This window comes from Manis pentadactyla, chromosome 4 (genome assembly GCF_030020395.1).
Source record: "Manis pentadactyla isolate mManPen7 chromosome 4, mManPen7.hap1, whole genome shotgun sequence".
Classification (NCBI taxonomy): Eukaryota; Metazoa; Chordata; class Mammalia; order Pholidota; family Manidae; genus Manis; species Manis pentadactyla.
Window position 1 is genome coordinate 30597999 of NC_080022.1, and position 27820 is coordinate 30625818.

At 56.5% G+C, this 27820-nt stretch overlaps 3 protein-coding genes across 4 annotated transcripts; 1 reads left to right on the forward strand and 2 right to left on the reverse strand.

Annotated features, from left to right (window-relative positions):
* Window positions 1-25067, reverse strand: BMP8B (bone morphogenetic protein 8b). Of its 2 annotated transcripts, none has more exons than XM_036876520.2 (7): window positions 24438-25067; window positions 13386-13575; window positions 12839-12987; window positions 4981-5175; window positions 4117-4196; window positions 3480-3590; window positions 1-1612 (listed from the first exon to the last, which is right to left on the reverse strand). In XM_036876520.2, the coding sequence occupies exons 1-7, from the start codon at window positions 24769-24771 to the stop codon at window positions 1463-1465; spliced, it is 1209 nt and encodes a 402-aa protein (XP_036732415.2). In that variant the 5' UTR covers window positions 24772-25067; the 3' UTR covers window positions 1-1462. The 2 variants fall into 2 exon arrangements, with proteins under 2 accessions (XP_036732415.2, XP_057356031.1); XM_057500048.1 differs by having other exon boundaries at window positions 4117-4277.
* On the reverse strand, window positions 9018-10775 carry OXCT2 (3-oxoacid CoA-transferase 2). The gene is given in 8 exon segments (XM_036876500.2): window positions 9018-9652; window positions 9655-9722; window positions 9724-9796; window positions 9799-9975; window positions 9978-10082; window positions 10085-10159; window positions 10162-10639; window positions 10713-10775. Coding segments are annotated over 8 exon segments (1281 nt in total). The 3' UTR covers window positions 9018-9410.
* LOC130683335 (uncharacterized) lies at window positions 17516-21867 on the forward strand. Its single transcript, XM_057500049.1, has 2 exons — window positions 17516-18208; window positions 20218-21867. Exon 2 carries the CDS (start codon window positions 20585-20587, stop codon window positions 21740-21742), a length of 1158 nt encoding a protein of 385 aa, XP_057356032.1. The 5' UTR covers window positions 17516-18208; window positions 20218-20584; the 3' UTR covers window positions 21743-21867.
* Window positions 25068-27820: the final 2753 nt, after the last annotated feature.

The window sequence follows — 27820 nt, forward strand, 5'->3', positions numbered from 1 at the left end:
CCCCTCCTCAAGGAGCACAGTGAATTCCAGAGATACGAATCCTCAGGCACATGTTGCCCACCTCAGCTGGGCTGTGCCTGTGGGTTGAGGCTGGACCAGCATCTGCTTTTAATGACAGTATTTCAGGGTTCAGGCAGCTGGAATCTGTCTGTCTCAGCAGGTAAATTAGAGGGTTGGCAAGTCAGAAATCAAATAAACACTCCAGCTACCGGTGGGGGCTGCTCCAAGGAGAACAGTGGTTTCCAGGAACCCCCACCCAGGTCAGCCTAATTACTGCCTGTCACTCTGCTGGGACAGGGGCCTTTTCTTTGGCTCATAGGCCCTGAGAAATAGGACAAGGCTCCTGGGTTATGCAGATTTTGGTGACCAAAAACAGCCTGTTTTTGACAACTGGACACAAGCAGATGCCAACAAGTTCCTGCCCTTGCTTGGTGCCTGGTCACAATCTGCCCACTGTCACAGATGCACTGCTCTGGGTGAAACAGTGAAAACAGCATGGCAGAAGACGGCAGTCTTCACTTCACATACCAACTTTGATCGGTTGACAGTTGCAACCTCAAGTTCTGTGCTAATCATTTTGAAATTCAAATTTGGAAGAAAAAAATAGCAAGATTGATATTGATACCTGCCATGCAGAAGGGAAAGGGAAATTGTGTCCTCTGCTAGACAGTCATCTTAGGCCACCCAGTGCATTCACCATGCTTGGCTCAGTAAAAAAATAGCATTTCCACAGAGCTGAGCTGAGAGTTCAACATGCTGACAGATGAGTCAGTGAAACCCGAGATTTTTTGTTTCTACTAAGGCTAAATGCCTTCAGACAAGCAGAGGAAGATCAAAGCAATAAGATGGGAAGATAAATGCCACTGGCCTTAGCCTAAATCATGATTGGCTCCTCCTTCTTGACCCACATGCCTACCTATGGCCAGCAGTTTGATGACTTAGATACACAAATATTCAACAGTAAGTGCCAGTCCATGTTCTTTTCACAGAAATGCCCCATTTTGCACATGGGAGAGGCAGGCAACCTGAGGTGCACTGGACCCTGTCTCCACATACCTGAACCCTGTAGTGAATGGTAAAGAGCCTGAGGTGGCTGTCTTGGGCCCTGGGCCATCCCATATCTGCCCACAGTCTGGCCCAGCAATAGGCATGGACGGGTCCTCACACACGACTGTTGTGCAAACCCCAAAGAGCCGGCCAGCATGTATCTCTGGGAAAGGGGGCTGGGGCAGTACCTTGCTTGATGACTCAGGTCCCCAGGACTGGAGACCGGAAGTCTGCTGCAAATCACAGTGAAGGGGTAAAGGGATCTGGAGAGGATCCAGCCCTGGCTGGAAGGGCAGAGTAGCATGGACGGTGTTGATTTCTGAGCCCCGCCTGCCTGAGATTGGGCTGGGTTTGAGGGTTTCCGGCCTCCAGAGGGGCCGGGTGCAGGCGCCTCACTGCAGTGGCCCAGGGTGGCTCAGTGGCAGCCGCAGGCCCTGACCACCATGTTGCGGTGCTTGCGCAGGATGACGTTGTTGCTGCTGTCATAGTACAGCACGGAGGTGGCGCTCAGCTTGGTGGGTGCACAGCATGCCTTGGGGACTGCGTCTGGCTTCATCAGGTGCACCTGGCCAGGGAGGGGACGGCAGGCAGAGGCATGAGCTCAGCGCCCTTCTCCCAGGACCCTCCCGACCCGGCCCTGGGGTCACAGCTGCTGGCCCTCCCCTGCTCCGTTCCTGGCCTGCAGCAGGGCAGAGCTAAGTCAGTCTGCCCCGGCCCGCCCTCATGCACCCCTTCCCTGACCCTCTGCCTCAGGCCACATCCTGGACGCCTGCCTGCTCCCTGCCACACCCACCCCCTTAGACCCGTGAACCTGCTGGTCCCCAGCACACAGCGCGCCTGGAGCCCAGTCCCTGTGCCTGACGCCTGCAGCACTGGCCCTCTGGGGTCCCTGCCCATCTGTAACGTCCCTGATCGTGTCTTGTCGGCATTAGCTCTTTATGGTCTGTCTGCCTCTCCAGACTGTGAGCCGGTGGATGTTCATGAACACCTGGATAGAGCCTGGAATTCTAGGTTCACCCCAGGGTGTTCAACGCTGTTAATACCCAAAGCACTTTTCACCCCTCTGATGACCTCTAAGGCACGTACAGACGAAGGCCGAGGGCACAGAGGCCATGTGACGTGCCCAGAGTTACCCAGCTTCCTGGCAGGGTGGCAGAACTAGGACCTAGGGCAGTGGGCCTGCTCCCTTCCTCCCAGACAGCTTCACCCACCATAACCAGCCTGATGGACGAGGCTATTTCCAGCCTCCCTAAAAATATTTCTCCTGAGGCTTGGCAGGATGAGTGGTATCTCTGCTGGACTCCAAGTCAGGGCCCCGGGCAGATGGCCCTGGAGGCGGCCCTGAGCTATCATCAGGAGGCAGGAGAGGAAAGGGGACTTGCTTCCATCCACCTACTGGGGCCATAAAGCCTCTTAACCCTCATTGAGGCCATGAAGCAGGACCAGGATGCAGCTGCCTGACTGGGGAGCCCAGCTGGAAGCGTGGCCCACATACCCACTGCCCAGCCTGTCGCAGAAGCCCCATCTCTGAACCAGCCTGCTGGGAGGACTGGCAGCCAGGCACTGAGCTGCCCTGGGGCCCAGTGGCCTCCCAGGGGATGCAGCCCGACTGGGAGGTGGGTGCCGCTGCTCCCAATGTCCCACCTCTGTGGCTGGCGTGGCAGTCAGGCCCACGTGAAAGAAACCAGGCAACGCTGCCCGCCTGCACCAGCCATGGGGCTCTAAGGGCTGGAAACCAGAGGGCCTCTGCTGAGTTGGGACGCTGGAGAGAAGCTGGGCACCATGGGGGTGCTGCCATTCTGTAACTGCCCTAGACCACAGCTCCACCAGATGAGTGATGAAAAGCAGCAGGCTTTTATTCCATCTGGCACCAAACAGATTGGCCTGTGGAGTCATGTGCCATTCCATTCGCTTCATTCTGAGCCACTGGGAGACCAAGGCAGAGGCCCTGTTGCTCGCTGGATGCATGTTGTGCGTAGGACCCATACCTGAGACTCGTTTCTCTGGCCAGTGGGTATGATGGTACTGTTTTTTCTCATTTCCAACACAAACTTACTGGACATGTGCCTTGTGCCAGCCCTGCCAGGATGGGGGGCACAGAAGTGTCCCAAGATGGTCCCAGTCTCACAGCCTTGGAGGGGAGGTAGGGAAAAGCTGGGGACAGTGCAGAAGGTAGTCAGGACCCGTGGGAGCAGTGCAACCCTCACAGCAGGCCTGCAGGCCTGGAAGGTGAGCCTGGATGACCCGTGGCAGGGAAGGACCACAGAGGTGAGGAGCAGGGTGAGTGCAAGGGGCGAGGCCCAGGGCCACCAGGAGGCCCTCCCAGTAGAGGGACCAGCAAGTGCAAAGGCAAGGGGTTGGGAAATGCACATCCTGGCCCTGCTGCTGCAGGAGCGACTCCCCCAAGGCCCCACAGAGGGGCAGGTACTGACCAGGGACTGCAGGATGGCGTGGTTGGTGGCATTCATGCAGGAGTCCAGCGGGAAGGAGCACTCCCCATCACAGTAATAGGCTGAGTAGCCCTGGGGGGCGATGACCCAGTCCTGGCGGAAAAGGGGAGAAGGTGAGTCCCAGCCCAGTGCCCCTCGAGCCCCCAGGTGCAGCAACTGGCATGGGACCAGGGCTGTCCTTGCCTCAGCCTCAGGGCTCAGCAGCCTCCCCACAGAGGCCCGGCACCCACACCGAGCCGCTCAGCACAGGGCCCAACCCCGCTCTGTCCCCCGCCCAGGCCATCACCCTGGGTGTTGTCCTCCCCCAACTGCTCCCATTGCCCTCGGCTCCCGCGGCGCACAGGACAGCAAGTGCAGGGGTGCCGGCCGTCCTTGGTTTCCCTGTTGGGGCTCTGACATGTTATGGCTGAGGATTCAGGATCTCCATTTTCATGTTTGTTACCAAAAAACCCCTTCTCACTATAAAAGTAGCACATTCTCTCTTCAGGAAACAGGGAAAACACAGAAGGAAATACATAAAGAAATGAAAATCACCCATACTTCTCCCTCCTCCTGGAGATACACTTAGGATGGTCAGGTGCAGATTGTCATTTAAGAAAGAAGGAGAGTCAGAAATTACCAGCCAGCCGAGGTCCTGGAAGCTGACATAGAGCTCGTGCCGACGGCACACGTGCTGGCCATCAGAGCCGTGGACGTCATCTGCAGGGGACACATGCAAGGTCTTTTCTGGGGCTCCTGCTCTGTGCAGCTCCCATGGGGAGCTCCCGGGCAGGGGCCACCCTGATGGGCATATTTGTTGAATAAAATGAGTGATGAGAAACAACACTATCTGGTCTCACAAAGCCCATCTGGGAGCTCTGCTGGTGCCGTGACCCAGCTCGAGAACCTTCGAGGGCTCCCAAGGGCCACGGAGTAACCCCATGTTCAGCCCAGATGGCTCTGACTTTCATCTGCGGGCCTCCGGAGGCCCCAGTCACAGTCCAGGGAAACCTCGGCAGCAGTGCCCCCTCCTCCCTTACTGCAGGGACACCTCTCCTGCCACCCCCTCTCCCCAGGTTCCTGTGACACCCCGTGAAGGGAAGGAGGCCGCTGGTCGGGTCGGGATCCCTGATCCCGAGGGGCTCAGCCTCGGGCGGAGACCCTCCCGTAAGGAAGTGTGGACCCTGCAGGGCTCCCCAGGGAAGAACCAAGGGCTGCAGGGGGGGGCGCTGCCTGGAGGAAGGGCTACTGTTCTGACAGGTCTTCTGAGGGAAGGCCTGGTGGGCCAGGGGAGGACAGAGCGGGTACTCCCAGGGGCAGGGGCGGAGGGGGCAGAGCTCAGGGGCCCGAGAGGGAGAGTGCGGGGCCGGTCCTCTCAGGGCTTGTGTCAGGAAGGTGGCCGGGGGAGACCATCGGCTTGAGCCCTACTGAGACCCCAAAGGCTTGTGTGGCCACCACCTGGTTCTCACCAAAAGACCGCCTCGGCGCCAGCCCCGGGCCTCACCAAAGATCCCGGGGAGTTTGTGTGGGTGCGGCAGCTCGTTGGTTTTCTTTGGCGGCCTCCTCTTCAGGGGCCTCGCCGCCCGAGGGGCTCGCACGGGGCTGGGGCCCACCCTGAAAAAGGTGACCATGAAAGGCTGTTTGGAGCGCGGTGCTTGTCGCCCCAGCAGACCAGCCAGGCCAGGGTCCACGCTGCGCCCTGAGACAGAGGAAGGAGAGACGGCGGTCACCCGCAGGTGGAGGCCCTGCACGTGAACACTGCAGGGCCCTCTCTGCCAGGCTCTCGGCAGGCCCAGGAGCATGGCAGGTAAGGGCTGGAGGGGTCCCACTGTCCTGGGTGTCCTCCGGAGCCCAGAGCCCAGGTCCTGCTGCGGTCCCAGCAGGCAGGTGTGAGGGAGACGGTGGGGAAGAGGGCCTGGTGTCCCCCAGGGTCACTCTTAGTGATCACCGGGAACACTGCCATTAGGGAGGCATTTTACAGGTTGCAAAGTCATTTTGCATTGATGACCCCGTTTGTCTTTACCGTTACTCTACCTCATACTTCACTGAGAAATCAGAGTCACACTACAGGGACTCTCAGAACCAGCATTCCCACTGAGGCCTGGGTTTGAGCTTCTGTCCATACTTCTGAGGATGTCACTGTGGGATGTATGACACCCAGCAGCTGCCAGGACTCAGTGAGTGCTTGCCCTGCTGAGCACTGGCCAAGGGCAGGGTGCTGACTGTCCCTGATGCCCACAGTCGGGACACCAGGCTCAGCAGGGTGGAGACGTCTGAGCAAAGCCCCAGAGCCAGGGCTCAGCCCACTGCGGTCTAATTCCAGAGCACATGCTCTTGTCCAGTAAAGGCCTTAACCTCCCGGTTTGCGGCTTAAAAAAGAAAGAAAAGGCCGCAGGCAGGGAGAAAACTGGGGCCTCAGCCTAGGAACAGTGCAGCCCATACAAGTGGGACATTGCCCCCGACCCGCTTAATCACCAAAGATGTCATGAAAAGTGCACTAATTGTCCCTGGAAACGTTGACTCCACCACCAAAACTATCTCCCTTTATCGCTGTGTTTCCAAACGACTGCTTGAGTTTCAATTGTCAAAGCAATATAACAGCTGTTAAGAAGCTTTTGAGAAAGCCCCCTCCCCTACTCCACATGTCATTTTCATTTTTCTGGGGCATTTTCAAATGTCAATTTCGGTTTTACACAATTGTGAGCATCACAAAGCAGTCTGTATTTTTTCCAACCTTTCCACATAAACATTTTCACCATTGTTAAAGTCTCAACGAACATTTCAAATGTATAAAATTCCCTTTAGCAAATGACCATCATATTGAGATATTAGCTTATATTTAGGCATTTCTGTTATTTCCTGGCTTTCATTACAAAGATGAGAATGAACAGACCCTCTTCATTTTCTTTCCTATGGAATTTTCTTAAACAACAGGAATGATTACTGACTCAGTTTTATGCTTCTGAAAATTTTGTGCCAATTGTTCCATGTCCATGCACATTTCACCTCAATGTTGCTACATAGATACAAGCACAGTTACATACATGCACACACATGTCTGTATATATAGGAACACACTATGTGCATTTAAATGTACAGTATACAGATTACACATATGTCAACACACGGTTGTTCCATTAGCAGGTCTAATGTGATTCTCTGTCATACACTAAATGTCAAGGGCGTTGCCTGCCCCACCCACAGTCCTGCTCAAAGGTCAGCCTTTAAAACAGCTGTGCTTTAGACCCATGTCCATGGGCCATAGTTGAATGAACATCTAATCAATCCGGAGACTAACCTTTGACCTATGACATCATCTGCCACACATGAACATGCTGGGCCCATTAGAGGCTCCACTGAGGAATGATCCTGCTGTGAAGGTTGTCAGCTGCAGGGGCTGATGCCCCAACAGAAGCCATTTGGAAGAGTTTGGATCATGGCGAGTCAGTCACGAGTTCACAGTGGAACTGTGAAGATGCTGCGGAACCAGGAAGATGTGGAGCTGTGAGGTGCACACAAGCCCTGGGAGCAGAGGGACGAGGCCAGTGAGGCCACAAGGGGAGGCACTGGAGGAGATGGCAGTGGGTGGGCGGCAGTCAGATGGCACCGGAGTGCAGCTGACACATGGGGGCGGCCTTCTAGGCCTGGGTGTGCAGCTGCCCTGTCCCTATTCCCTGGAGAGCTCTGTCCACTGAGGGGCCAGGGAGACCAGTCAGTGCCCCCAGCCTGCTTGTGCAATTTTCTGATCGAGGATCTGATTGGGCTGCCCTTTGTGCAGAGGGAGTAACAAAGTAGATCTTTACCGACAAGTTGCCAAAGAGCTCCACAGAGCAAGGCTGGGGTTGGGCGCTAGGAAGCCGTTTGGAAGGCTTTACAGGCCAGGTGACCTGACTGAGGATCCTTGGAAGCAGCTAACCCAAGGTTCTCATTTTACAGAAGCACAGCTAAGGCCCAGAGACACAGCAACTCTTCAAGGCCCCAGAGCAAGCGCAACAGGGCCAAGACGTCCCTACCGTCCCCATGCAGACTGTGCAGAGGCCTGGCTTGGCTGGGGGCAGAGGGAGACGACAGGGGACTAACACCTGGGAAGGAGCCCCCGGGCCTCCTGCCAGAGCCCAGAACCCCAACAGGTTCTGCTTTTTGCCCCACCCATCCTTGAGCAGGGCTCCCTGACGCCAGTTCTGGCAGAGCTGGGAGCATAAGGAGCACTGGGGCCTGGGGTCCCTGACCCGAGACCTGGCCTTGAGGTGTGTGACGGCCAACTGTACCTTTGGCAGGGAGGGGGTGGGCAGCCCTGCCTCCAGGTGTGGCCACACAGTGGCCTCCTCCTTAGGCCCCTGTGGAGGAGGCTGTGCCTCTGGGCCAGGGGGGCACCATGAGACCTCACCCCACTTCTCTGAGTCTATCCTACCCCATTAGGGCCCACATCGTGGCAGCTCACCTTCCCTCTCCTGTCCCGGGGCAGGTGGTCATACCCTCTCCCGACTGTGCCAGACCAGGATGTTCCCCTCTCCCCCAAGGCTTCTCCTGCTCCGGCTGCCACCTGACCCTTCCCTGCAGCCCTGCCCCACCTCAGCCTGCAGCCACGAATGTGACCTTAGGGCCATGCTGAAGGACAATCAGGAGGCTGGGTTGAATCGCTAGGAGAGAATCCCAGCTGTGGCCCAGGTCTTCTTTGTCCCATAGGTTACTCCCTCATGAACGAGGACTCAACCCTTTTCCTTCTGTTACTGTCTTAACGGCCCTCTAACCACAGCCCCTGGGAGCCTCAGTCTGCTCCACGCTGCTGCTAGAAAACTCCCATAGCCCAGGGCAGATCAGGTCCTTTAGTCCACCTCCATCCAAAAGGAGGCCCTCTGTCCACTCCTCGACATCCATTCCACCCCCAACCTGGTCATGGTCCCTGGCCGCTCCCCCTACACCCCAAGGCTGTCCCCTCAGCAAGCACCCTCTCCCATCTCTGTTTCAGGATCGGGCCCTTCCTCCTGGGGCAGGCCCCAGTGACACTCACACACACACAAACACACACACTCTTTTTCATCTATGAGACTAATTTAGGATCAAATACCTCACAATCTTTTGGATTTTAATGAAGTATTAGTGAGAGGCTGGTTTGGGGCTCCCTAACAGAGAGGAAGGGTCTAAGTGTCTGCTCTGGATGACACAGGAACACCATAAGTGAAGACGAGGAAACCCACCTCAGTCCATTGGCTAGGTTTCTAGAACTCCTATCATAAGCCACAACCTTGGCCATATGCGGATGGACTGTTATTTACAGTCCAACAGCAAACTTCCTGGTGGAATAGCAGCACAGTCTCTCCCCTTCCAGCTGCTCCTCTTAGCAGTCCCATGGCCCACCTAGACCATCCTGCTTTCCTTCTAGAGACACCTATTTAGCTATGAGGAGGAGATTTGTGGGGGCAGGGGGAGGCATAGCTACAGGTAAAAAGGATTTAGCAACAAAATGAACGGTCACAGAAGAGAAAGAAGGGCCAAAGGGAAAAACATTTCATTCGCACAGCATTTCTCCTATCACAAATTCACATTTACATTTGACTGTTTTTCATGGTCCTTGTAAAATGGGGGAGGGTCTGGGCAGAGTCATTCCCTCTCTCATCATTTTTCCCTATGTTTCATGATTCCTGAGGAAGGCACTTCACTGAAATCCCTCCAACGGGATCATCTCAAGCTGCACAGAATTTACTGGAAATAACAGCCAGAGGGGGCATCCAGCATCCTCAGTGATGGCAGACTGTTCTCAGTACGCACAGCATGTACAAGACCGATGCCCAGGTTTTCCTTTGGTTTTTCATTCATGTCTCTCCTGAGAAGACAAGGTCTCTCCAATGGTAGCATGTCTGAGATGCCAGAAGAAACTGAGCAAATTGCTCGTGAAATATATAAATGTGACTCCGACTTCGTATGGATGAAATCCTATGAAGTTGAAATGAGCACACCCTCTGTGAGCAAGGTTTTCTCCCCGAGTCTGGCTGTGATCTGCTGCATGGGTCTGGATCAGGGGGGGATGGTGAGGCCACACCCAGTGCTCTTTTCGATGTCCTCCATGGTCAGTCCTTGCTTCCTGTGCACGTCAGACACGGCCTCCTCGGTGGTGATGCTGTTGCGCACCAATTCCATCAGTGGCATCATGCATTTCTCCAGAATTGGGGGTTGGCAGCCTTGGTGCTGTGCTCCGTGGTGACCACCATCCTGGTCTTGGTGCTGGATACCATCACCCACACACCATGCCTTTCACCTTCTCTTGGGTATCATCTAGTCGGCCAGGTGTCCGTATTTGGAAACCCGTATGGCTCCAAGCAGGTCAGGTACATGCGTCCCCCTCGAATCATGTTGAATAAATCATCACTGGAGACAAAACAGCCATTAGGAAGAACGCTGACTCTCTGCTTGCCTGCATTGATGAGATCTGCGTCCACCTTATCTTTTAATGGGAATGGACCCAAGCCTAGGATCCCATTTTCACTGTGAAGATGAAAATTACATTTGGGCTGATGTAGTTGCTGGCCAGAAGAGGGATTCTGATGCCCAAATGAGCATACATGCCATCCTCAAATTCAAGGGCTGCCCGTTGGGTGAGGCGTACCCCTTATCACCTGCAGGCTTGGCTTGTCCACCTCCCTCTTTCCAGAGAGTTAAGCACTCAATTCTTTCCTCATATTTCCCCCCTGTACTAGTGGGTCTACATAAATGTTAGGCACGTGGATATCTTCCGGAGCAAACAAGCCCACACCCACGATTCCTGCAGCCACCACCACGAGGTTTCTGCAGCCGCCACGACGGGGTTTCTGCAGCGGTGCACACAGACGCGCTGAAATTCTGGGGCTTCGCCTGAAGGTGAGGTGCCGCGCAGGTCGGCCTCCAGTCGATCTCCAGAGCTGACTCCCGATGGCGATGTGCCGTCCTCGTAGGGGCTGACGGGCGCACCCCCTTCCCGGACCAGGGTCCCTAGGCCTTGGGGTGCAGAAGGCGGGCACCCGGCTCCGCCTGCGCAGATGTGCTCGGCCACGGTGCCGTGGGGCGTCGGCTCCAGGTCCAGGCCGCCCGCCGAGCCCTGGGCTCACACAGCGGGATCTGCCCCGCGAACGGGCGGACGCAGCTGCTGACCGCGGCCGGGGTCTTCGCGTGGGCCTCGAGCAGCGCCCCTGTCAGGCTCTCGAGGACCCGCGGGGCCCGGCGCCCCGACCACGGCCTCCGCGCCGTCGGAGGCGTCCTCACGGCCTCCACCCGTGTCTCTGTAGGACCTGGCGCGGCCCGAGCGCTGCTGGCCACACCACACATGCCTAGGCCGGCGCGGCCCCGAGCGGCGACAGGGACGCAGCGCCCGAGCGCCGCCGCCGGCAGCCTGGGCTCCGCCTCGTCCGCTCGCGCTCCCGCCCCCGGCTCTGGGCCTGTCGCCGCAGCAGGCGCCAGGGCGCGTCACAGAGCAGGGAGGGCGCCGGGAGGTGGCGCGCCGGCCCGCTGGTGCCCCGCCACGGGCCTCGGTCTCGGCGCTCCGAGGGGGCCCGGGCCTCCCGGCCCGACGGACGGAAGGCGGTGGGACCTGGCCCCGGACTGGAGGGAGCCGGGAGGATTCACTCGGGGAACGCTCGGCCCTGCCGGTCCCCTTCCGTCTGCAGTGCTACCTTCCTTGTGCCATGGCTGGACACCCACTAACATCGCTGGTTCCCACACGTGTCTCCAGCTGTCCCGGATGCGTTTCCATATGGACGCCTAGCCGAGCTCTCAGATCGCTGCCAAAAGGACAACTCTTCATCTCCCACCTCAAGCCTATCCGTCTTTTTCCCGGGAAAAAGAACCGTTAACACACCCACTAGCTCACCCACATTGTCCTTGATTCCTCCACCACAGGGCTCCATTTCCACCGGCTCCCCACCAGCCACTCACAGCTCTCGGCTGGACACCGCAGGGCTCTCGCCGCCTCTCGGGACTTCAAGCTTCGCCCCCACAGTCCATTCTCCCCCCGAGGTCAGGGGGTCTTTCTTTTATATATACAATAAGTAAAGGTTTTTAAAAAATAGTTGAGATTTACAGAAAAACTGAACATATTGTACAGAGTTCCCATATTTTGGGAAATGTTACACTTAAGGTCCTATGGTCCATTTGCCACAAGGAATGAACCAAAACTTGTATCTTATTATTAAGTAACACCTGGATTTATTTGGATTTCATCAGTTTTGCCCAGTGGTCTCTTTCTCTTCCAGGATCCCATCCAGGGTCCGAACGGCATTTAGTCATTACAACTCCTAAGGTACCTCAGGGCTGTTATAATTTCAGAGTTTCCTTGGCTTTGATGACCTTGACCGTTCTGAGAAGTACTAGTCAGATATTCTGTAGAATGTTCTTCAGTGTGTCTGATGTTTTTCTCAGGGAAAGACTGGGGCTGTGGATTTTGTAGGAGGACGGCACCGGTGGAGTGCCCTCCCTACCCCATCGCACCAAGGGCACTGGGGACCCACAGGACTTAATCACGTGGGCCCTGGTCACCTGGCCTAGGCGGCGCTGCGCAGGTTTCTCTGCTGTAAAGCTACTTCCCACCACGTCCATCCCGTACTTCGGGAAGCCAGTCACCAAGCGTGGCCCACACGGAGCGGGGAGAGACGCCGCACCTCCTGTACGGGCAGGTCCCCAAGGGTTCTTTTTAAAAAGCTGAATGAGACCCTGTCATCCTCTGTTGCTGTTAAATACAATAAGCTTCCCTAAAAAACCAACACCTTGCCTGGTTTACTGAACTCAGAAACCCCCTGCCCACCTGTCCACCTCCTCTCCTCCCTGGCCTTCCTTGCCGCAGCCATGATGGCTCCTGGCCAAAGCTCAAACACACCAAACTTGTGTCCACCTTCAGCCTTTCTATCCCCACCGCCTGGGATGAAGGAGGCTCCCGCAAACACCTGTGAATGAATGAATGCGTGAATCTTCCCTCTACAGGTGAGAACCCTGAGGCCAGGGAAGGTCAGTAACCTGCCAAGACCACCGAGTTAGGAAGCTGCAGAGCTGGGATCACACCCAGGCCTCTCTGATCAGCCCTGAGGGTGCAACCACATCCCTCCAGCAGAGCCCAGCCCTGACGCTTCCACTGTAGAGGCTGCTCCCAGAGTGAAGGAACCACCCGTTTGGGGAGGGAAACCATGAATGACTCAGACCCTCTTAGCAAAACAAATGTTGGTTCTGCAGAGGAGCAGAGGGAAACGCCCACAGGCAGGGGGACCCTGGATGTCCCGCACTCAGGGAATCTTACCCCCTTCACCCACAGGCCTCCGAGGTGGGGAGGGGATCATCACCCCAGTGGCCAGCCTCCAAGGAGCCCCAGGGAAAAGGTTCACTGCTGGACCCCTGAGCCTTACCATCCTCTGTTTCCATGTAGAGGCGGAGTCCCAGGTCCTTGTTAGGGTTCAGTGACCAGTGGTCACTGGCTGCTGTCACATCCAACACCAGCCAGCCCTCGTCCTCAGCTCGGAGCGTCTGAAGATCCAAAAAGAACAAGTCAGACTCCCTGTGGACACGAAAGAACAATTAACCGAGGGCCGGCACAGCCGCCTTTGTGTGCCCAGGGCCCTCCCGGGGGACTGTTGGTGGGCGTCTGCCATGCCTGGCTTTGGCCTGGGCACTTTATGTGCAGCATGTCACTGTATTGAACATAGGAAGGTGCTACTGTACCGTGTGCAGAGGGGAAGCTGAGGCTCTGGAGCTCGGTGACCTGTCCAAGGTCCCACCCCCAGGATAGCTGGGAGGGGGCTGGACACCGGGACTGAGTCTGGGCCTTTCCCCGTGGTGCCAGGGGACTCATGCTCCCCAGGAAGCTCCCCTTCTGTCCTCTGGGAAATGTCCCCCCAGACCTGAGCCAGACACACTGAGGGAGGCCTGACCAGGGGCAGGGTGAGGAGCAGGCACCTGTTGGACTGCTCCCTGACCACCTCGAACATGCTGATGTGGAGGGTCCTGTTGAGCAGGTGGGTGCTGGGCAGCTTGTAAATCCGGAACTCGGCGGCTGTGACCTCCTCCCCCACTGGGATCTGGGTCAGGTCAAAGCGGAACTCCTTCCAGTGGAGCTCCTGGTGGCCCAGGGCTTGGTTATGCTCCACTGCAAGACAAAGCAGGGGTGACAGTCACTCGTGGTTCCAGACTCAGGCTTTGGGGTGGGCAGAGCCAGGTGTGAGTGGGGCCTGGGCAGCCTTGTGGGGCCCGTGCTCTCCTCTGCAAACAGGCTGCTCCCAGGTTCCGCCTCCAGGCGAGAGAGGGAGTGGCCAGGCAGTGCAGTGAAGTGCCCAGCAGAGAGCCCAGCACACGGCAGGTGCCAGGATGGGAGCTTCCATTTCTGGCCTCTAAGCCCTAACCCCAGCCTGCCCCACTCAGACCCCTGCTGGCTCTGGGACCCCAGTTGAGGCAGAGGACAGATCCCTTCCCTGGGGAGAGGGACATCAGACCAAGGCAGGAAAGGCCACAGGGGGGCAGGGACAAATGTAAGTGCACGGCCGTGGGACGGGGCAATTCCAGGGTCACCCAGGTGTGTGGATGGGAGGTGGGGGGAGCCTGCACTGACACTGGAGCTGTGGCCAGAGGGGTGACTGTGAATTTGCCATGAGGTCAAGGGATTAGGACACTGGGAAGGAAGGGACCCGCGTGAGCTGAGGAACGGACGACAGGCACAGAACACCGCAAAGGCCAAAGGGCAAAGGATGGCAGATCCCTTTGGAACTAGGTGAAGGAGGAAGGAGGGTGGGGGACAAGGAAAGGAGCAAGAAGAAGCAAGGTGGGAGTGACAGCACCTGGGGAGGCCCAGTCAGGTGCTGCGGAAGTTGGAGGGTCTCAAGGCATGGTGGGATCTGAGAGGCTTCCTGGAAGACATGACACCTGAACCAACCTTGATGGATGGGACAGAGTCTTGGCAGCTGGAGAAGGTGGCAGGGGAGGGCATTCTAGGCAGAGGGGACCTCACACACACAGGCGTGGGGTGAGAGGGCACCCCCAGATCGGAGGTGTGGGTCAGGAGCGTGAGGGCTGTGGCCTGGATGCAGAGGGCTGGCCTTCTGTCCTAGGAGGGTGGGCTGCGCCTATGGCCGGTGGGGGTCAGGGTTCTGGCAGCAGGGGAGTGATGTGGTTTGGGGTGGAGCCGGAGATCCATGGGGAGGAAAGGGTGAAGCCCAGGCTGGGGGTCCCAAGCCAGCTGTGTGGCGGGCCTGGTGTAACAGTCTGGGGAGGAGGTGGCAGGTGTGGCATGAATCCCACATTACCCAGCTGCCCAGAAAGGCCCAGGACGGTGCATTTAGGGCTGTCTCACTTTGGCCTCCTGTCACTTTCAAACAAATCTGTGTTTCCGGGAAGCGGGTGCGGGAGCCGCCCAGCACCTTGCCCAAAACCCAACACTGAGATTTTAATGACATGTCTGTGAGTCTTTTTAAAGATTCTCTCTCTCTGGCTCTCGGGTTCAGTGATCATAAGTCCCCAGGCTGGTGGCGGAGGCGGATGTGGGGAGCGCTTCCTGTCCTTGCGGTGGGGACCTGGTCCAGTGACGGGCAGGCCAGCAGCTGTGCTGGGCGGGGACAGTGGACACACATTTAGGCAGAAGATGGGCTTTTCATCCCCGGATCCGGGAGGAGAGGACACAGAACATCCATCCTCCAGCGGGGTCTGGACATGCAGGAAGTGCCCACCCGACAGCCAGGCTGTTTCAGAGGCAGCGTGACCCGGGTGGACCTGGGTCCTCCCGCACAGGCAGAGGGTGTGGAGGGCAGGGTGCTGGACCTTCACCAAGTGATGCTTGCCATGAGCATTACACAGGGGTCCCTCCTCCCTAAACACACATACACACACCCGGCTTTGGTGACAATTTCCGTGGATTCCAGGGCTGCTCAGACCACCTCAGATCTTCAGGGTGAACTGGGTAAAGGCTGTTGGCTGTCACAGGGTGCAACACCGAGTGAGGAAGGGGGTCTCAGTTACTCCTTTGGCCCGACTCCTCTCAAAGCTTCATTAAGTGTGTTGCTGCCCCAGGCACAGCGGGGCACCCAGCTGGGTCTGGGGGCTCCCTGGGATCTCTGCCTGCAGACCTGACACTGATTTCATGTTGCATCTGGGGGTAAGCAAACAATGTGTAAACATCCCCTGCCCTGTGGCCTCCTGCCCTTGATGACCTGGGGCCCACCTGCTAGCTCAAGAGAGGCTTGTTCAGCTGATCTGACCCCAGTTCCAAATTTCTATCCTGTGTTTTAAGTAGTTTCAGTCTAGGAAACTGCCTATCCTGGCAGTTCCAGGCAAGCACTGGAAGATGGGACATTTTTAGGAAAATGATTTTAACCAAAAATTGGCAAGATCTCCTGAAGTGTGAAACTAGGTAAAGAGAGTAATTCCCTTATCTGACTGTCAGTGGGGAGGGTGGGGAGAGGCCGCCTTTAGATTTGCAGCTTTTTCAGTGGCTGTTGTGATGAGTTACGAGAGGTATTTTCCAAAAGCTGTTATTCTTGGAAAGCATTTTCTGGTACCTCTACTTCCCTCTTCATAACTGTGCAGACCAAGACTGCTTTAGCCAAAGAGGCAGCTTAAGGCAGCCTGGAGAGCTCTGGCTAGTGGTCCTGGCCCTCTCTGCAGGCCTGATCTTGTACCAACTAGGTATGTACTTCCTCTCCTGGTCTCATCTCCTCCTCTGTAGACTGGGAACAAGGATGCTGCCCAGCTTTAGTCATAGGGCCACAAGGGGGCTTTGTAAAGGGTCAGGCAATGGACTAGGAGGGGTGGCCATTCAACAGGAGTTTGGATGAGCCTGTCCTGCAGTCTCCCAACTTTGTGCCAAGACATGATACCCTCAGGACAGCACGTCAGAAATCCCACGGCCATGGGGCAGAGTGGGGGGGAGTTTTGAATGACCTTTTTCTAAATATGTGTATTCATTTGCTATTTGTTTATTCATTAATTTATCAAGTTCAATTCACAAACAAATTATCAAGTTCTTACTGTATGTAAGGGTGTTCTGAGCACTGGGAATAAAGCAGTGAGCGAGACAGGTAGGTCACATCTCTACACTCACGGGGTGTCCAGTCTAAAGGCAGACAGATATAAACCAAAGAAACAGTGAAATAAGAGATGTCATTTCTATTTTAAGTGAAATATACAGAGTTATGGGCTTAAGAGTAATGGGAAAGGGGAGGGGGTGCTTTTCACAGGGTGCTCAGAATGGCCTTTGAGAAAGGAATAGGTAGGAGCAGACATGAATATTCTCACCCGTTGCTGGTAGGAATGCTGCAGAAAGGAATTCTTCAATATCTGTACTCAATACCCTGGCAAAATTATATATGAATTTTCCTTTTGACACAACAATCCCAAAGACCCATGGCAAAAATATGAAAAGATACAAAGCTATTCATCAGACACGGGGGAACAGACAAAGCTACACCTGGCTTGCTAGGCACTTCTAAATGTTTACTTCCCACAGAATAATAAAAGCTGCCAAAAATGTTCAAACACTGAACCAGGATCTGTCTGGGGTAGCAGCAAATGGATTTACTTTCTGAATCACCTTAATGTGGCTTCCGGAACAATAAACAATCATGAGTCACCAACATGTGCTAAAGGGACCTTGGTCCTCTCCAGCCTCTGATAAAACAAGGTCCAGAACCCATGTTGGGGAAAGGGCCGCTGCAGGCGGGGGGTGACCACTGACCATGGCTGCCACCCATGTTGTCTTTCCACATCTGAGGCCCTGCACCCGCCACTCACAGTCTAGATCTCCAGGTGCCACACCCTGTGCCCACTAGCCCACCAGCAAAGGCTTCAGCTATTTTTGTGCCCTGGACAAAGCTTAGAATCACCCTGCTAACCTGGGTCTCTCTGGTTTCTGACCAAAAAGTAAGACACCCTTCAAAAGACACCCTCTTCCTCTGGCCCAGAGTGGCTGAGAAGAGAATAAATCTGACTGTCTGACGATCCTTGCTGCCCTCACACCCCTCCCAGCCTCAGCTCTGCCTCCCAGGGCCCTGCACTGGCCCAGCCCGTCCTCATGCTCCTGGCCTCTGGCCGCAGACGCCCTCCCCCGGAGTCCCCTCAAAGCCATTCTCTCCTGGGTTGTCCCCATCCCACCTTGTCCAAAGGCTCCTTCCTCAGTCCACCTGTAGAGGCCCCTGTCCTCCCTGACCCCACACAGGTCAGCCTGCCGGCCTCCCCCTTTCCCCTCTGCCAGGGGCCCCCATCCCTGGTTCACCTCCCGCTGGACGGTGAGCAGCTTGAGGGCAGGGACCGAGCAATGTGGGGCGGAAAAGGGAGGCTCTCAGTGGTCCACTCCTCGAGCCCCTTGTGTTCTGGGGCCAAAGGGGGTGCCAGGCCCTTCTTCCCAAGGGCTCCTGGTCCCCAGGACAGTGGCTCAGCCTCCAGCATCTGTAGGCTGGGACATCCTGCTGCTCTGAGTGGCGTCCACAGCACAGTGTGACTGCATCAGAAGACACCCACGTTTTCACTTGTGGGACTTGTCCCCGTTCACGGCCCCGCCCCCGAGGTGGAGGGCAGGCTCCCCCAGGGCCCTGGAAGCGGACAGGCTGGGCCTGTCTGGCCAGTCCTGTGCTTAACAAGGCCAAGGGGCCCACTTCAGACTGGAAACCAGACCCGGTCTCCACGGCCCAGACAGAGGAGCCGCAGAATTGATCATCCATCGGTCTCGCATCCCGAGGGCTTCCTCCCACCCAGAAATCTCAGAGCTGCTGAGAGGGGCCCCAGGCTTCATTTCTGAAGTATTTTTGGTCACTTCTCATTACTGACTTTTTTCAAGAGCTGTTCCCATAAATGACTCTGCCCTCATAATTACCGTTCAGGCCTCAGACGGCTTTAGTCCCCAAATTAAAAGGGACACCCACACTCCACCACATCAGGCCTGCCAGGACCCAAAATAGGCCCAAGGACATTGAGCAAGAAGGATGTGACTCCCTAGTTCAAGCCCAGGGAAAGTACTGAACTGTGGGAGTTTTCCAGGAAGATGTGGCCGCGGTGACACAGCCTCTCCTGTGGGGACAGGTTCCTACGAGGAGGGGGTCTGGGCGTATCACCACCCCCCATGCCTCAGCCCTGTTGGGCCCCCATCAGCCGGTGGGTGGGCGCAGTCTTCAGTTAGAGGTAGAAGGGCCCACAGGGCAACCCTGTCTGGGTGGGGAAACTGAAGCTCAGGAGGGCAGGGGAGTGCCAGGGTCACTTGCTAGTCTAGACCCTCCACGTGGACTTTCAGACTTGGAGCCCACATAAATGAGTGGCCCTAGACTTCCCCTGGGGGGCAAAATTGGTATAGGGTCACCTGTCAGCAAGGTTCTTCTGCTAACAGTTTCCCTGAGAAGGCCTCTGAGGCCACCTCCCTCCAGGCAGGGCACTGTGGGGCCCGGGGTCCCAGGGGAGGGCCCAGGGAGATACAGCGCCCCTTGTCAGTCTCCACAAAGACGTGGAGGCCTGGCCCTGCCTCTGCCCCACCAACCAGGTCTGGCTGAATCCTGAAGAGAAGATCCTAGCAGCACCATAGCATCCACTACAAATAGCAAGTCGTGGAATGGCAGCCTGATCCAGGAACTGTGCTCTTTACCACTCAGCTGCAGGTCCCTGTGTAAATGACTGGGGTGGGAGGGTGGATAACACACCATGCCCTCCCCTCATAATACTGGCTGCAATTTATGAAACAGTGCCAGGCACTTGCTAAGTTTCTAATGCCTTAACCTATTTAACTGTTGCACTATAATACAGGCATTATTACCCCAATTTTAAAGGTGAGGAAACTGAGAAGCAGACACTTTTAAGTAACCTGTTCGACATCTCACAGCTCTTGAGTGGCAGACCTAGGATTGAAACTCGATGTGCTGCCAGTTGACAGAGTCTCCCATATGTTATACACTACATCCTCAGACCTTATTCATCTTATAGCTGAAAGTCTGCACCCTTTTATCAACCTTTCCCTATTTCCCCTACCCACACCCCATACCCAACCCCAGCCCCTGGCAGCTACTTTTCTACTTTCTGTTTCTCTGAGTTTGACTGTTTCTTTTAGATTCCACTTGTAAGTGATACCATGCAGTATTTGCCTTTCTCTAGCTTATTTCACTTAGCATAAAGGCCCTCGGGATCCATCTATGTTGCTGCAAATGGCAGATCTTCCTTCTTCCTCGTGGCTGAATAATATTCCATTGTGAATATGTAACACATATTACTTATCTATTCACAATAGATGGACACTGAGGTTGTTTCCATATCTTGGCTGTTGTGAATAATGCTGCAGTGAACGTGGGAGTACCAAGTATCTCTCCGATATCCTGTTTTCATTTCCTTTGGATATATTTATATCCAGAAGTGGGATTGCCAGATAATATGGTAGCTCTGTTTTTAACTTTTTGAGGAACCTCCATAATGATTTCCATAGTGGCTGCACCAATCTACACTCCCACCAACAGTGGACAAGGGTTCCCTTTTCTCCATGTCTTTACCAATGCTTGTCTTTTTGATGATAGCCATTTTAAGAGGTATAAGGTGATATCTTGCTGTGGTTTTGATTTGTATTTCCCTGATGGTTAGTGATGTTGAGCACCTTTTCAGATGTGTTTTGGCCATTTGTGTATCTTCTTTGGGAAAATGTCTATTCAGCTCCTCTGCCGATTTTAAATCGGTCAGATTTTTTTTTTGCTATTGAGTTATGGGAGCTCTTTATATATTTTGGATATTAGCCCCTTATCAGATACATAGTTGGCAAATATTTTCTCTCATTCCATAGGTTGCCTTTTCATTTTGTTGATGGTTTCCAACAGGCTTTCTCTTCCCAAGAGTTGAAGGTAGGTCCCTTTTCTCCACATCCTGTCTGGCCCCTAGGATGGTGGGCCCTGTGGATCCCAGATGACTGATGCCCTACCCCATCTCTTCAGTGTTTTCTCATCCTTCTGGAATAAATGGTCTCATATAAAACATGATGACTATATTTGATAACATTCTATTACATAACTGAAATTTGCTAAGAGAATAGAACTTAAATGTACACACACACACAGATAAATATGTGAAGTGATGGATATGCTAATTAACTAGATAGGAGGAATCCTTTAATAGTGGATGTTTGGGCATGTGGTCATCACTGGGTGCCACAAATGCCTGAACAGTCCCACAGGGTGGGTGGCACAGGGGCTCCATTTCACAGAGAAGGAAACAGATCTCCAAGAGGTGGACAGGAAAGTCCAGGCCACACTGCAAGGAGGTGGTGGAGTCAAGGTGCAAATTCTGAGTCCCAGGTCAGAACCCTCCACCCCTGTCCTGCCTGCCCTCCCACTGTCCATCCCCTCCTGCTTTCCAGGTGTGGCGTGTCCCTGTCAGGGCCACTTGACCATCATCTCCGTGCCTTACGTACACACCATTTGTCTCTCCCACTAGGCGGCCAGCTCCGTGAGGGCGGGTGTTTCCTTCCCTGTCCTGTCCCAGTGGCGAGAACCATGTCTGGCACAGAACAGACACCACATGACTCTTTGCTGAGTGAATTAATGAAAAAAATGAAAGAATCCCCTAGTAAAAAAAACAAAGAAACTGAGCCTGGACTCACTGAGGCACAGTGTTCGCGGGGCTGGGAGGTCCCGGGGCTGAGCGGGACTCGGGCCAGGTCCCTCAGCCCCACTCAGCCCCGCTGCTCCCAAATCCAACAGCCTCGGGTCATCAACACCCCCGTCCTGGGCCTCCTGAGAGCATGGGAATCAAATAATCTGGGTCAAAAGTGGAGATGGCTCCATTTACTTTTGGCGAGACATCTGCCTGTGGTGCTATTTCTGCCTCAGTTTCTCAGTCTGGCACATGGCACCTGCCACTCCACTGACACGGGTGGAGAAGGATTCGGGAGGAACCTGCAGAGCTGGCCCTTCCTTCGTCCTTTCCCCCCCGAGGCGGGCCTGGGCCGGCCTGAGGGGCTCCGGCTCCAGCCAGGCACCCCTGCTCTGGGGACAAGGGGGTGGAGGTGCTGTGAGGAGGCACCTCCCACACATGGAGCCTCGGGGGCAGGGCTGGGAGGCCCTCGTTTTCTGACACCATCTCTACAGACTGGACGGGAAAGCAGAGGCCCAGAGAAGGGAAGGGACGGGCCTTGGACGTGGAGGGAATCAACGGCGGCCCAGGCGGTACAAGAACCTGGGGGTTGCCGCCCAGCTCAGGGCTCTCCTCTCCCAGAGCACAGGCGGTGCCAGGCAAAGGCTCTGTCTGCTCCCCGTGGGCATCGTTCCCCACCACTGTGCCTGGACCACAAGGGGCCCAGAGTCTGCGGCTGAGACGGACAGACAGGCCAGGCAGGGCCCCCGGCTCTGACCACAGCCCTGGCCTCCCAACACGCACAGTCCTCAGGACGGGCTCCTAACGCTGCTCAGACACAGGGCCCTGACTGAGGGCCTGTGGGACGTCTTCTGGGTCCTCCGGGCTGCCACTGACGATCAGGGGCCTGGAGGCACCAGGTCTGGCTTCTCAGGAGCCACGAGGCCAATAAGAGGTGGGTTTGGAGCAACAGGTGTGGAGCCTGGGTATGGGTGCTGACCCCACAGCCACTCTGCCATTAGCCTCCTGGCGGTTCAAGGGCCTGGGGCTCCAAACAAGGGAAGAATCCTGGTGGGTGTCTAATCCCCACATACTGCCTAGTAATTACCAGCTGAAACTACCCTGACTGGAGGAGTCCTACCAGTGTAATTAGTACATCAGAATAAAACAGGCCCTCTGACAGCTGGCTGGGCCCGCCCACAGACTGGCCTTCCCCTGAACAAGGATCTGCTTGTTATCCCACAGCGTGAGAGAACTTACATCTTAAGGAAGCAAGCAGAGATGGTGTGGGAAGAAGCCGGGATTTGGAATCCACAGCCTGCCTGATGTCATGGACATGCTGTGTGGCCCTGGGCTGGCCACTTACCTTCTCTGAGCTCATGAAAAGGGGTAAAACAGCTTCACATGTTGCTATATGGATGAAATGAGGAATTATAAGGCTGTGGAACTTCAAATGCTAGTTTTGACCTAAAAATAGGTAGAAACATCTTTAGATGGCTGTTAAAATCTGTCTCTGGCTTTCACATGTGTGTAAGATACACGGGGATGTTCCCCTCACATTGGCACCAAGGCTGGGCATCAGCTGGGAGGGACCCGGGTCAGCAGAGACCAGGCGCAGGCTCACCGTACAGGAAGGGGGCTGACTTTGCTCCTGCTCTTCTATCAACTAATTACAACCTGAGGATGCATCAAGCCCTACCACTTCCATTTTACAAGGAGGGTCCTGAGGCTCAGAGAGGGTGAGGGACTTGCCCAAGATCACACAGCAGAGGCAGGAGTGAACCAGATCCTCCTGAGCTAAGGGCACTGCTTGATTCACAGCAGGAGCTCCCCAAGGCCATGCTCGCCTTGACCCAGGGGATGCCAGGGAAGCAGCAGCACATGGGCTGGGCCGTGACTCGCCCTAATGGCTGGCTCCCCTGGGGACGTGCTGGGGGCAACTGCACCCACAGCTCTTCTGGTCCTGAGTCCTGGGGCAGCCTGTCCTGAGGCCAGAGCTGCAGCCTCAGTTCCACATATGGTCTCCTCTGTCCCCACCCCTGCCCTCCAGCCAGCAAGGCGGCATCCAGAAGCACCGACCCAGTCCCGTTCCCAGCAGTGGGTGACACCAAAGGGTGACAGCTGCCTCCTGCTCACTGCTCAGCTCTGGTCTGTGGGGGACAGAGGCCTCTTTGGCTGGCCCCTCCTCCTGCCCTGGTACAGGAAGCAAATGGCTGAGCACCCCACAATACCTGCGCTGCTGTCTCCTGGGTTCCTCTGCCTACACTCCTCGAATGCTCTCTCCACCCAGAAAGCTTACCCTCCTGATGGCAGGAATGTCACCTGGATGTGCCACCAAGCAACCTGGGCCTGTCCTGGCTGGGCCACGCAGAGGCTGTGCTATCCTGGGCATGACGTCGCCTCTCTGAGCCTTGCTGTCCTCATGGGAGGTGGAGGTGAACATCAGGGCCGTCAACAGGCTGAGGGAGGCTTCAGAGCGACGCTGCAGGGGAAGGGAGGCTGCGGGCCTTGGCTGGGGTCCTCTCCCTGCCCTCCAGCCCACCGCTCTCCCACCTCCCACTGAGCTGTAGTCCTTGAGTCCCCAGGTCCAGTCTGGTGTCTGCCCCAGCCCAGACCCTGCTCCCCACTGGCCACAGACAGGAGGAAACCTGGATGTGGGACAAATATTCACGACTGTAGATTAAAGAGAGTCTAGTAATGGAAAAGACGTCTTTGAGAACCTTAAGGGTAAATGGCTCCATAATGTGGAGTAAACTCTGCAGAGAGGAAAACCTGGCCTGGGCCTGGGAGATCAATCAGGGCCCCAGCTGCCCACAGGCCTGGGTGCTCACTGCATGCCAAGCCGAGTCCCCGGTTCTGGCCCACAGACTGCCCCACTGCGCTGAGACTTCCCCACATGGTCCCCTGACAGCCGGGCTCCACCTTCAGGCCCCAGGCCTCCCGCCCAGGGAGCGGCTACTGGGACTGGACTCAGGACCTCTGGGCTGTCCTCCCAGCCTGTGATGATGTGAGCGGGGTTTTCTGCACTGCACTTTGTCCCTCTACTCGGCACTGCCCTTATCATGGTGACAGCATCACAGCCGGTTACTCATCCAGACTGTCTGCTGGCACTGCCCAAGTCCACCCTGGGTCCTGCCTGTGGGTGTGGGGGGCTCGGTGAATGTGCGTCCCTGGGACTCACATTCCTGCATTGGCCTGCGGCTCCCACATCATCGACCCCCCACGCCTTAGACCTCACCGTCCTGACCCCGGCAGTCCCCACTCCCTGTGAGTCCGTGTCCACCACAGGGGGACCCCCAGCTCACGGCAGGGCGCTCACACTGGCCCGGGTTGTGTGCACTCCCCGCAGCTGGCGGTCAGGCCCCCGAGGGCCGCTCAGCGCGAAGGCAGCCCGGCCACCGCGGGGTCACCGCCCATCCCGGTGGCCGCACTCACCCATGTTGACGAAGCTCATGACCAGGTCGGCGCGGCCCAGGCTCCGCGTGGGGGGCCCGCCGTCCTCGTCGCCGTCGCCAGCCATGGCGTGGTAGAGGTCCAGCATGAAGAGCGGGGCGGACGCGGGCAGCCGGGCGGCGGCTGGGGGCGCGCGGGGTCGGGGCCGCCCGGGCAGCCCGAGCACCGCCAGGATCTCGCGCTGCATGTCGCGCCGCTCGCGCGGGCCCAGGCGGCGCTGCAGGCAACCGCGCGGGGGGCGCGGGCCGGGGCCTCCGCCGCTCAGCGCGCACAGCGCCAGGCCCAGCAGCCAGAGCCGGCCGGAACAAGCGGCCATGGCGGGCGGCACCGGGCCGGCGCTCACCGGGCGCGCATCCACTCCGCGGCCCGAGACGCCAGACGGCGAGCGGCCGGTCCGACTCGGGTCGCGGGACGGGGCGGGCGTCGGCCGCGACCGCAACGCTGTCCCTGGGAGCGCCCTCCGCGGGCCCCTGCCGCAGCTCTGGGCGGTGAGCACGCGGTCGTCGCCGCCGCACGGCAGGGGCAACCCCGGGGCCTGGGGCTGCTTTGCGTCGTGGCCGTGCCGTCGGCCCCACTACTGCCGAGGCCCGCTCAGGGGCAGGGCGGCGGGAGCTCCCGCAGGAGCATCCTCTGCAGACCTGCCGTCTGTGCGGTGCGCCGCGCGGCCGCCGGCCGCTGGTCCTGGCCCCGCCGTCGGGTCCCGCCCCCGCCAGACCAGACCAATGGGAGAGCAGGGGCGGGGCCAAGGCCGCGGAACCACCGCCCCGGCCGCGCTTCGGGGGGCTGCTGGTGTCGCGGGTTGTGGCGACCCCGAGATGATACCGGCTGCTGGGTGGTGGCAGGGTAGCCGGGTGGTGGGCAAGGCCGTCCGAGCTGTTCCCCCAGCCTCTGGCCGCGGTCAGGGGATCCCTGGGTGGCGGCGCATCCGGGGTAACCAGGACCCTGCGCTCCCGCGGGGCATGTCCTTGAGCGTCCTGGCCCTGGAGGGAATCCCGAGTCTCCGTCTGGCTATCAGAGTCACCCAGCGGCCCCACCCTGGTGCGCAGAGTGTCGTCCCAGGATCCGAAACCCCTCAGTCGGGTCTAGAGATAGAGGGTCCCCGGGGGTGAAGCCGTGCCCGCGGAATGGGACACATTTCTCTGCCAGCAGCGACGGGCCCAGGTTTCCCCCAACCGCGGCTGCTCGACGGCTCCTGGCGCCTACCCCGCTGTGCCCCTGTGTGCGCTGCTGGGGGCTTTTCTTTCCTGGACACCTGCTCCAGGCGCACCCACCCCCACCTGGCTCCCGCGTGCTCCCGGCAGCGCAGTTTTCCAGCAGCCGCATGGTCACCGCCGGCTCTAGCTGTGCGTCCTGCGGCCCCTGGCGCTGATCCAGCTATGCCCGGGAGATGCACATCTCCTCCAGCGGGGCCCAGGAGCTCTGGGGCCCTTCTGGAGCGCCCGGAAAAAGCCTTTGTGCATCTTAATTGTCATGGCCTCAGCGGCTTGCAAAGGAATGCATCTCATGGAACTCCTCAAACGACCAGTCCAGGGAGCACAATAAAGGCAGGTAATAATTAGCACTTACCATGTGCCAGGCATGTTCTGTGTATGTCCTCTATCACCTCTTTAATGCTCACACATTGTAGGGTAGATTCCATTTAAGACCCCTCTTTTAACAGATGAGGAAACTGATGCACACAAAGGTTAAGGGATTCCCCCTGCACGCAAGGGTGGAGTGGGGCTGGGGCAGGTGGGCATGTCCAGGTGAGTTGTCCAGTGGAGCCTGGAGCTCCTGAGTGGAGTGGGGTACATGGTGAGGCTGAGGCTTGGGTTCTGCAAGGGAGGGACCACAGTATACAGACACCGTGATGATGGTGCCCCAATGCTGTTCTGGTTAAACCTCAAAATAAGTGTATGATGTCCAGTGAAATTCATTTTCCCATAGTCACTTCAAAATATACTTAAATGTCAAATAAATTCTTAATCATTTGCTGTTGCCTTAACCACATACCTAGTTTGTCTTACCCAACAGGTAGATTCCCACACCACATCTCAGGCCCAATAAGGATGCGGAACTTTATCATACAGATGATGCATTGAAAGTGCCCCAGGTGAGACCAGAGCCTGGATGCAGAGGGGACCTGGGTTGGAGGGAAGGAGGTTGGAGGCACACCCACAGTGGGACAGAGTGGAAGCAGTGGGAGGGCTGGGAGGGAGACAGTGGCCATGGGAGGCGGGCAGAGGAGAAAGCTGTGGGGAGGCTGAGTCCACAGCACTTGGTGCGGAGGCAGAGGGCAGTAAGAGGGTGTCCCTGTGTCAGGCTTGGTCATCCATGATGATTTCTTTAGGATAAATTTCTAGGGATGGGATATTTGGATCATACACAGTTTTTAAGGTTTTTGCTACACATTATGTTACCCAAATAGTATGAGAGCACCATTTTCTTTCACCTTCACCAACATAGGCATTACTGTTAAATACATAAATAAATCTCTGATGATTTGACAGGTAAAGACACCTCTCTGCTGGTGTAATTTGCATGTGGGGGTATTGCTAACTGCTCTCTCCTCCTCCAAACTCACCCCCCTTGGCTCCCAGGACACCTGCTCTCCTGCTTCTCCTCCTTCCTCCCGACTACTCCTTCCCGCCCATTTGCAAACACTGACATTCTGCTGGGGTCTGTCTGCAGTCCTGTTGTCCCTCTTAGACTTTGAACCTCGTGATAAGTTCATCCCCCTGAGACTTCAGTGCCACCATATGGGGATGCCCGAATCCCAGGTATACCTCCTGTGTAGACCCTTTCCTGGAAGGAATCAATGACTGATCTGACATGACCACAGCCAGAAACCTGGGAGCCAATGGAGGTCCCTCCCTCCTGCTGGCAGTTCAGTCTATTGATTCTACCTTGTGATGCTTGTTGAACCCCCCAAGCCTTCCCACACCTCCTTATACTTAACATGGTTCATGTAGCATCTCCTTCACTCCGGAGCCTGTAACAGGCTGCCAGCTGGTCTCCATGTTTCTCATCTGATTCCCCATCTCTCCCTCATCCCTCACTCTCTACACTAAATTTCTAAATAAAAATCTGGTGTCTGTAAATGCCTTAAAATCCTTTAATAGCTTTTCACGGCTTTCAGAATTTCCCAAACTGAGGTTTTTAAGGTGTTACTGCAAAAAATAGTTTGGTAAGCATCGTATGCTTCCTTTCCCTGCTGAAGAACCCTAATGCAATTGGCACTCAGCTCTGGGAAGTCCTCTGGTAAAGAAACTGCTTAGCTTTAACTCAAATGTCTTCCAAATGCATTTGACCATTATTTGGTGGGGGGCTGAGGACCACATTGTGGGGACCAGGAGGGTACTATGTGATCAAGTGCCCAGCACTTG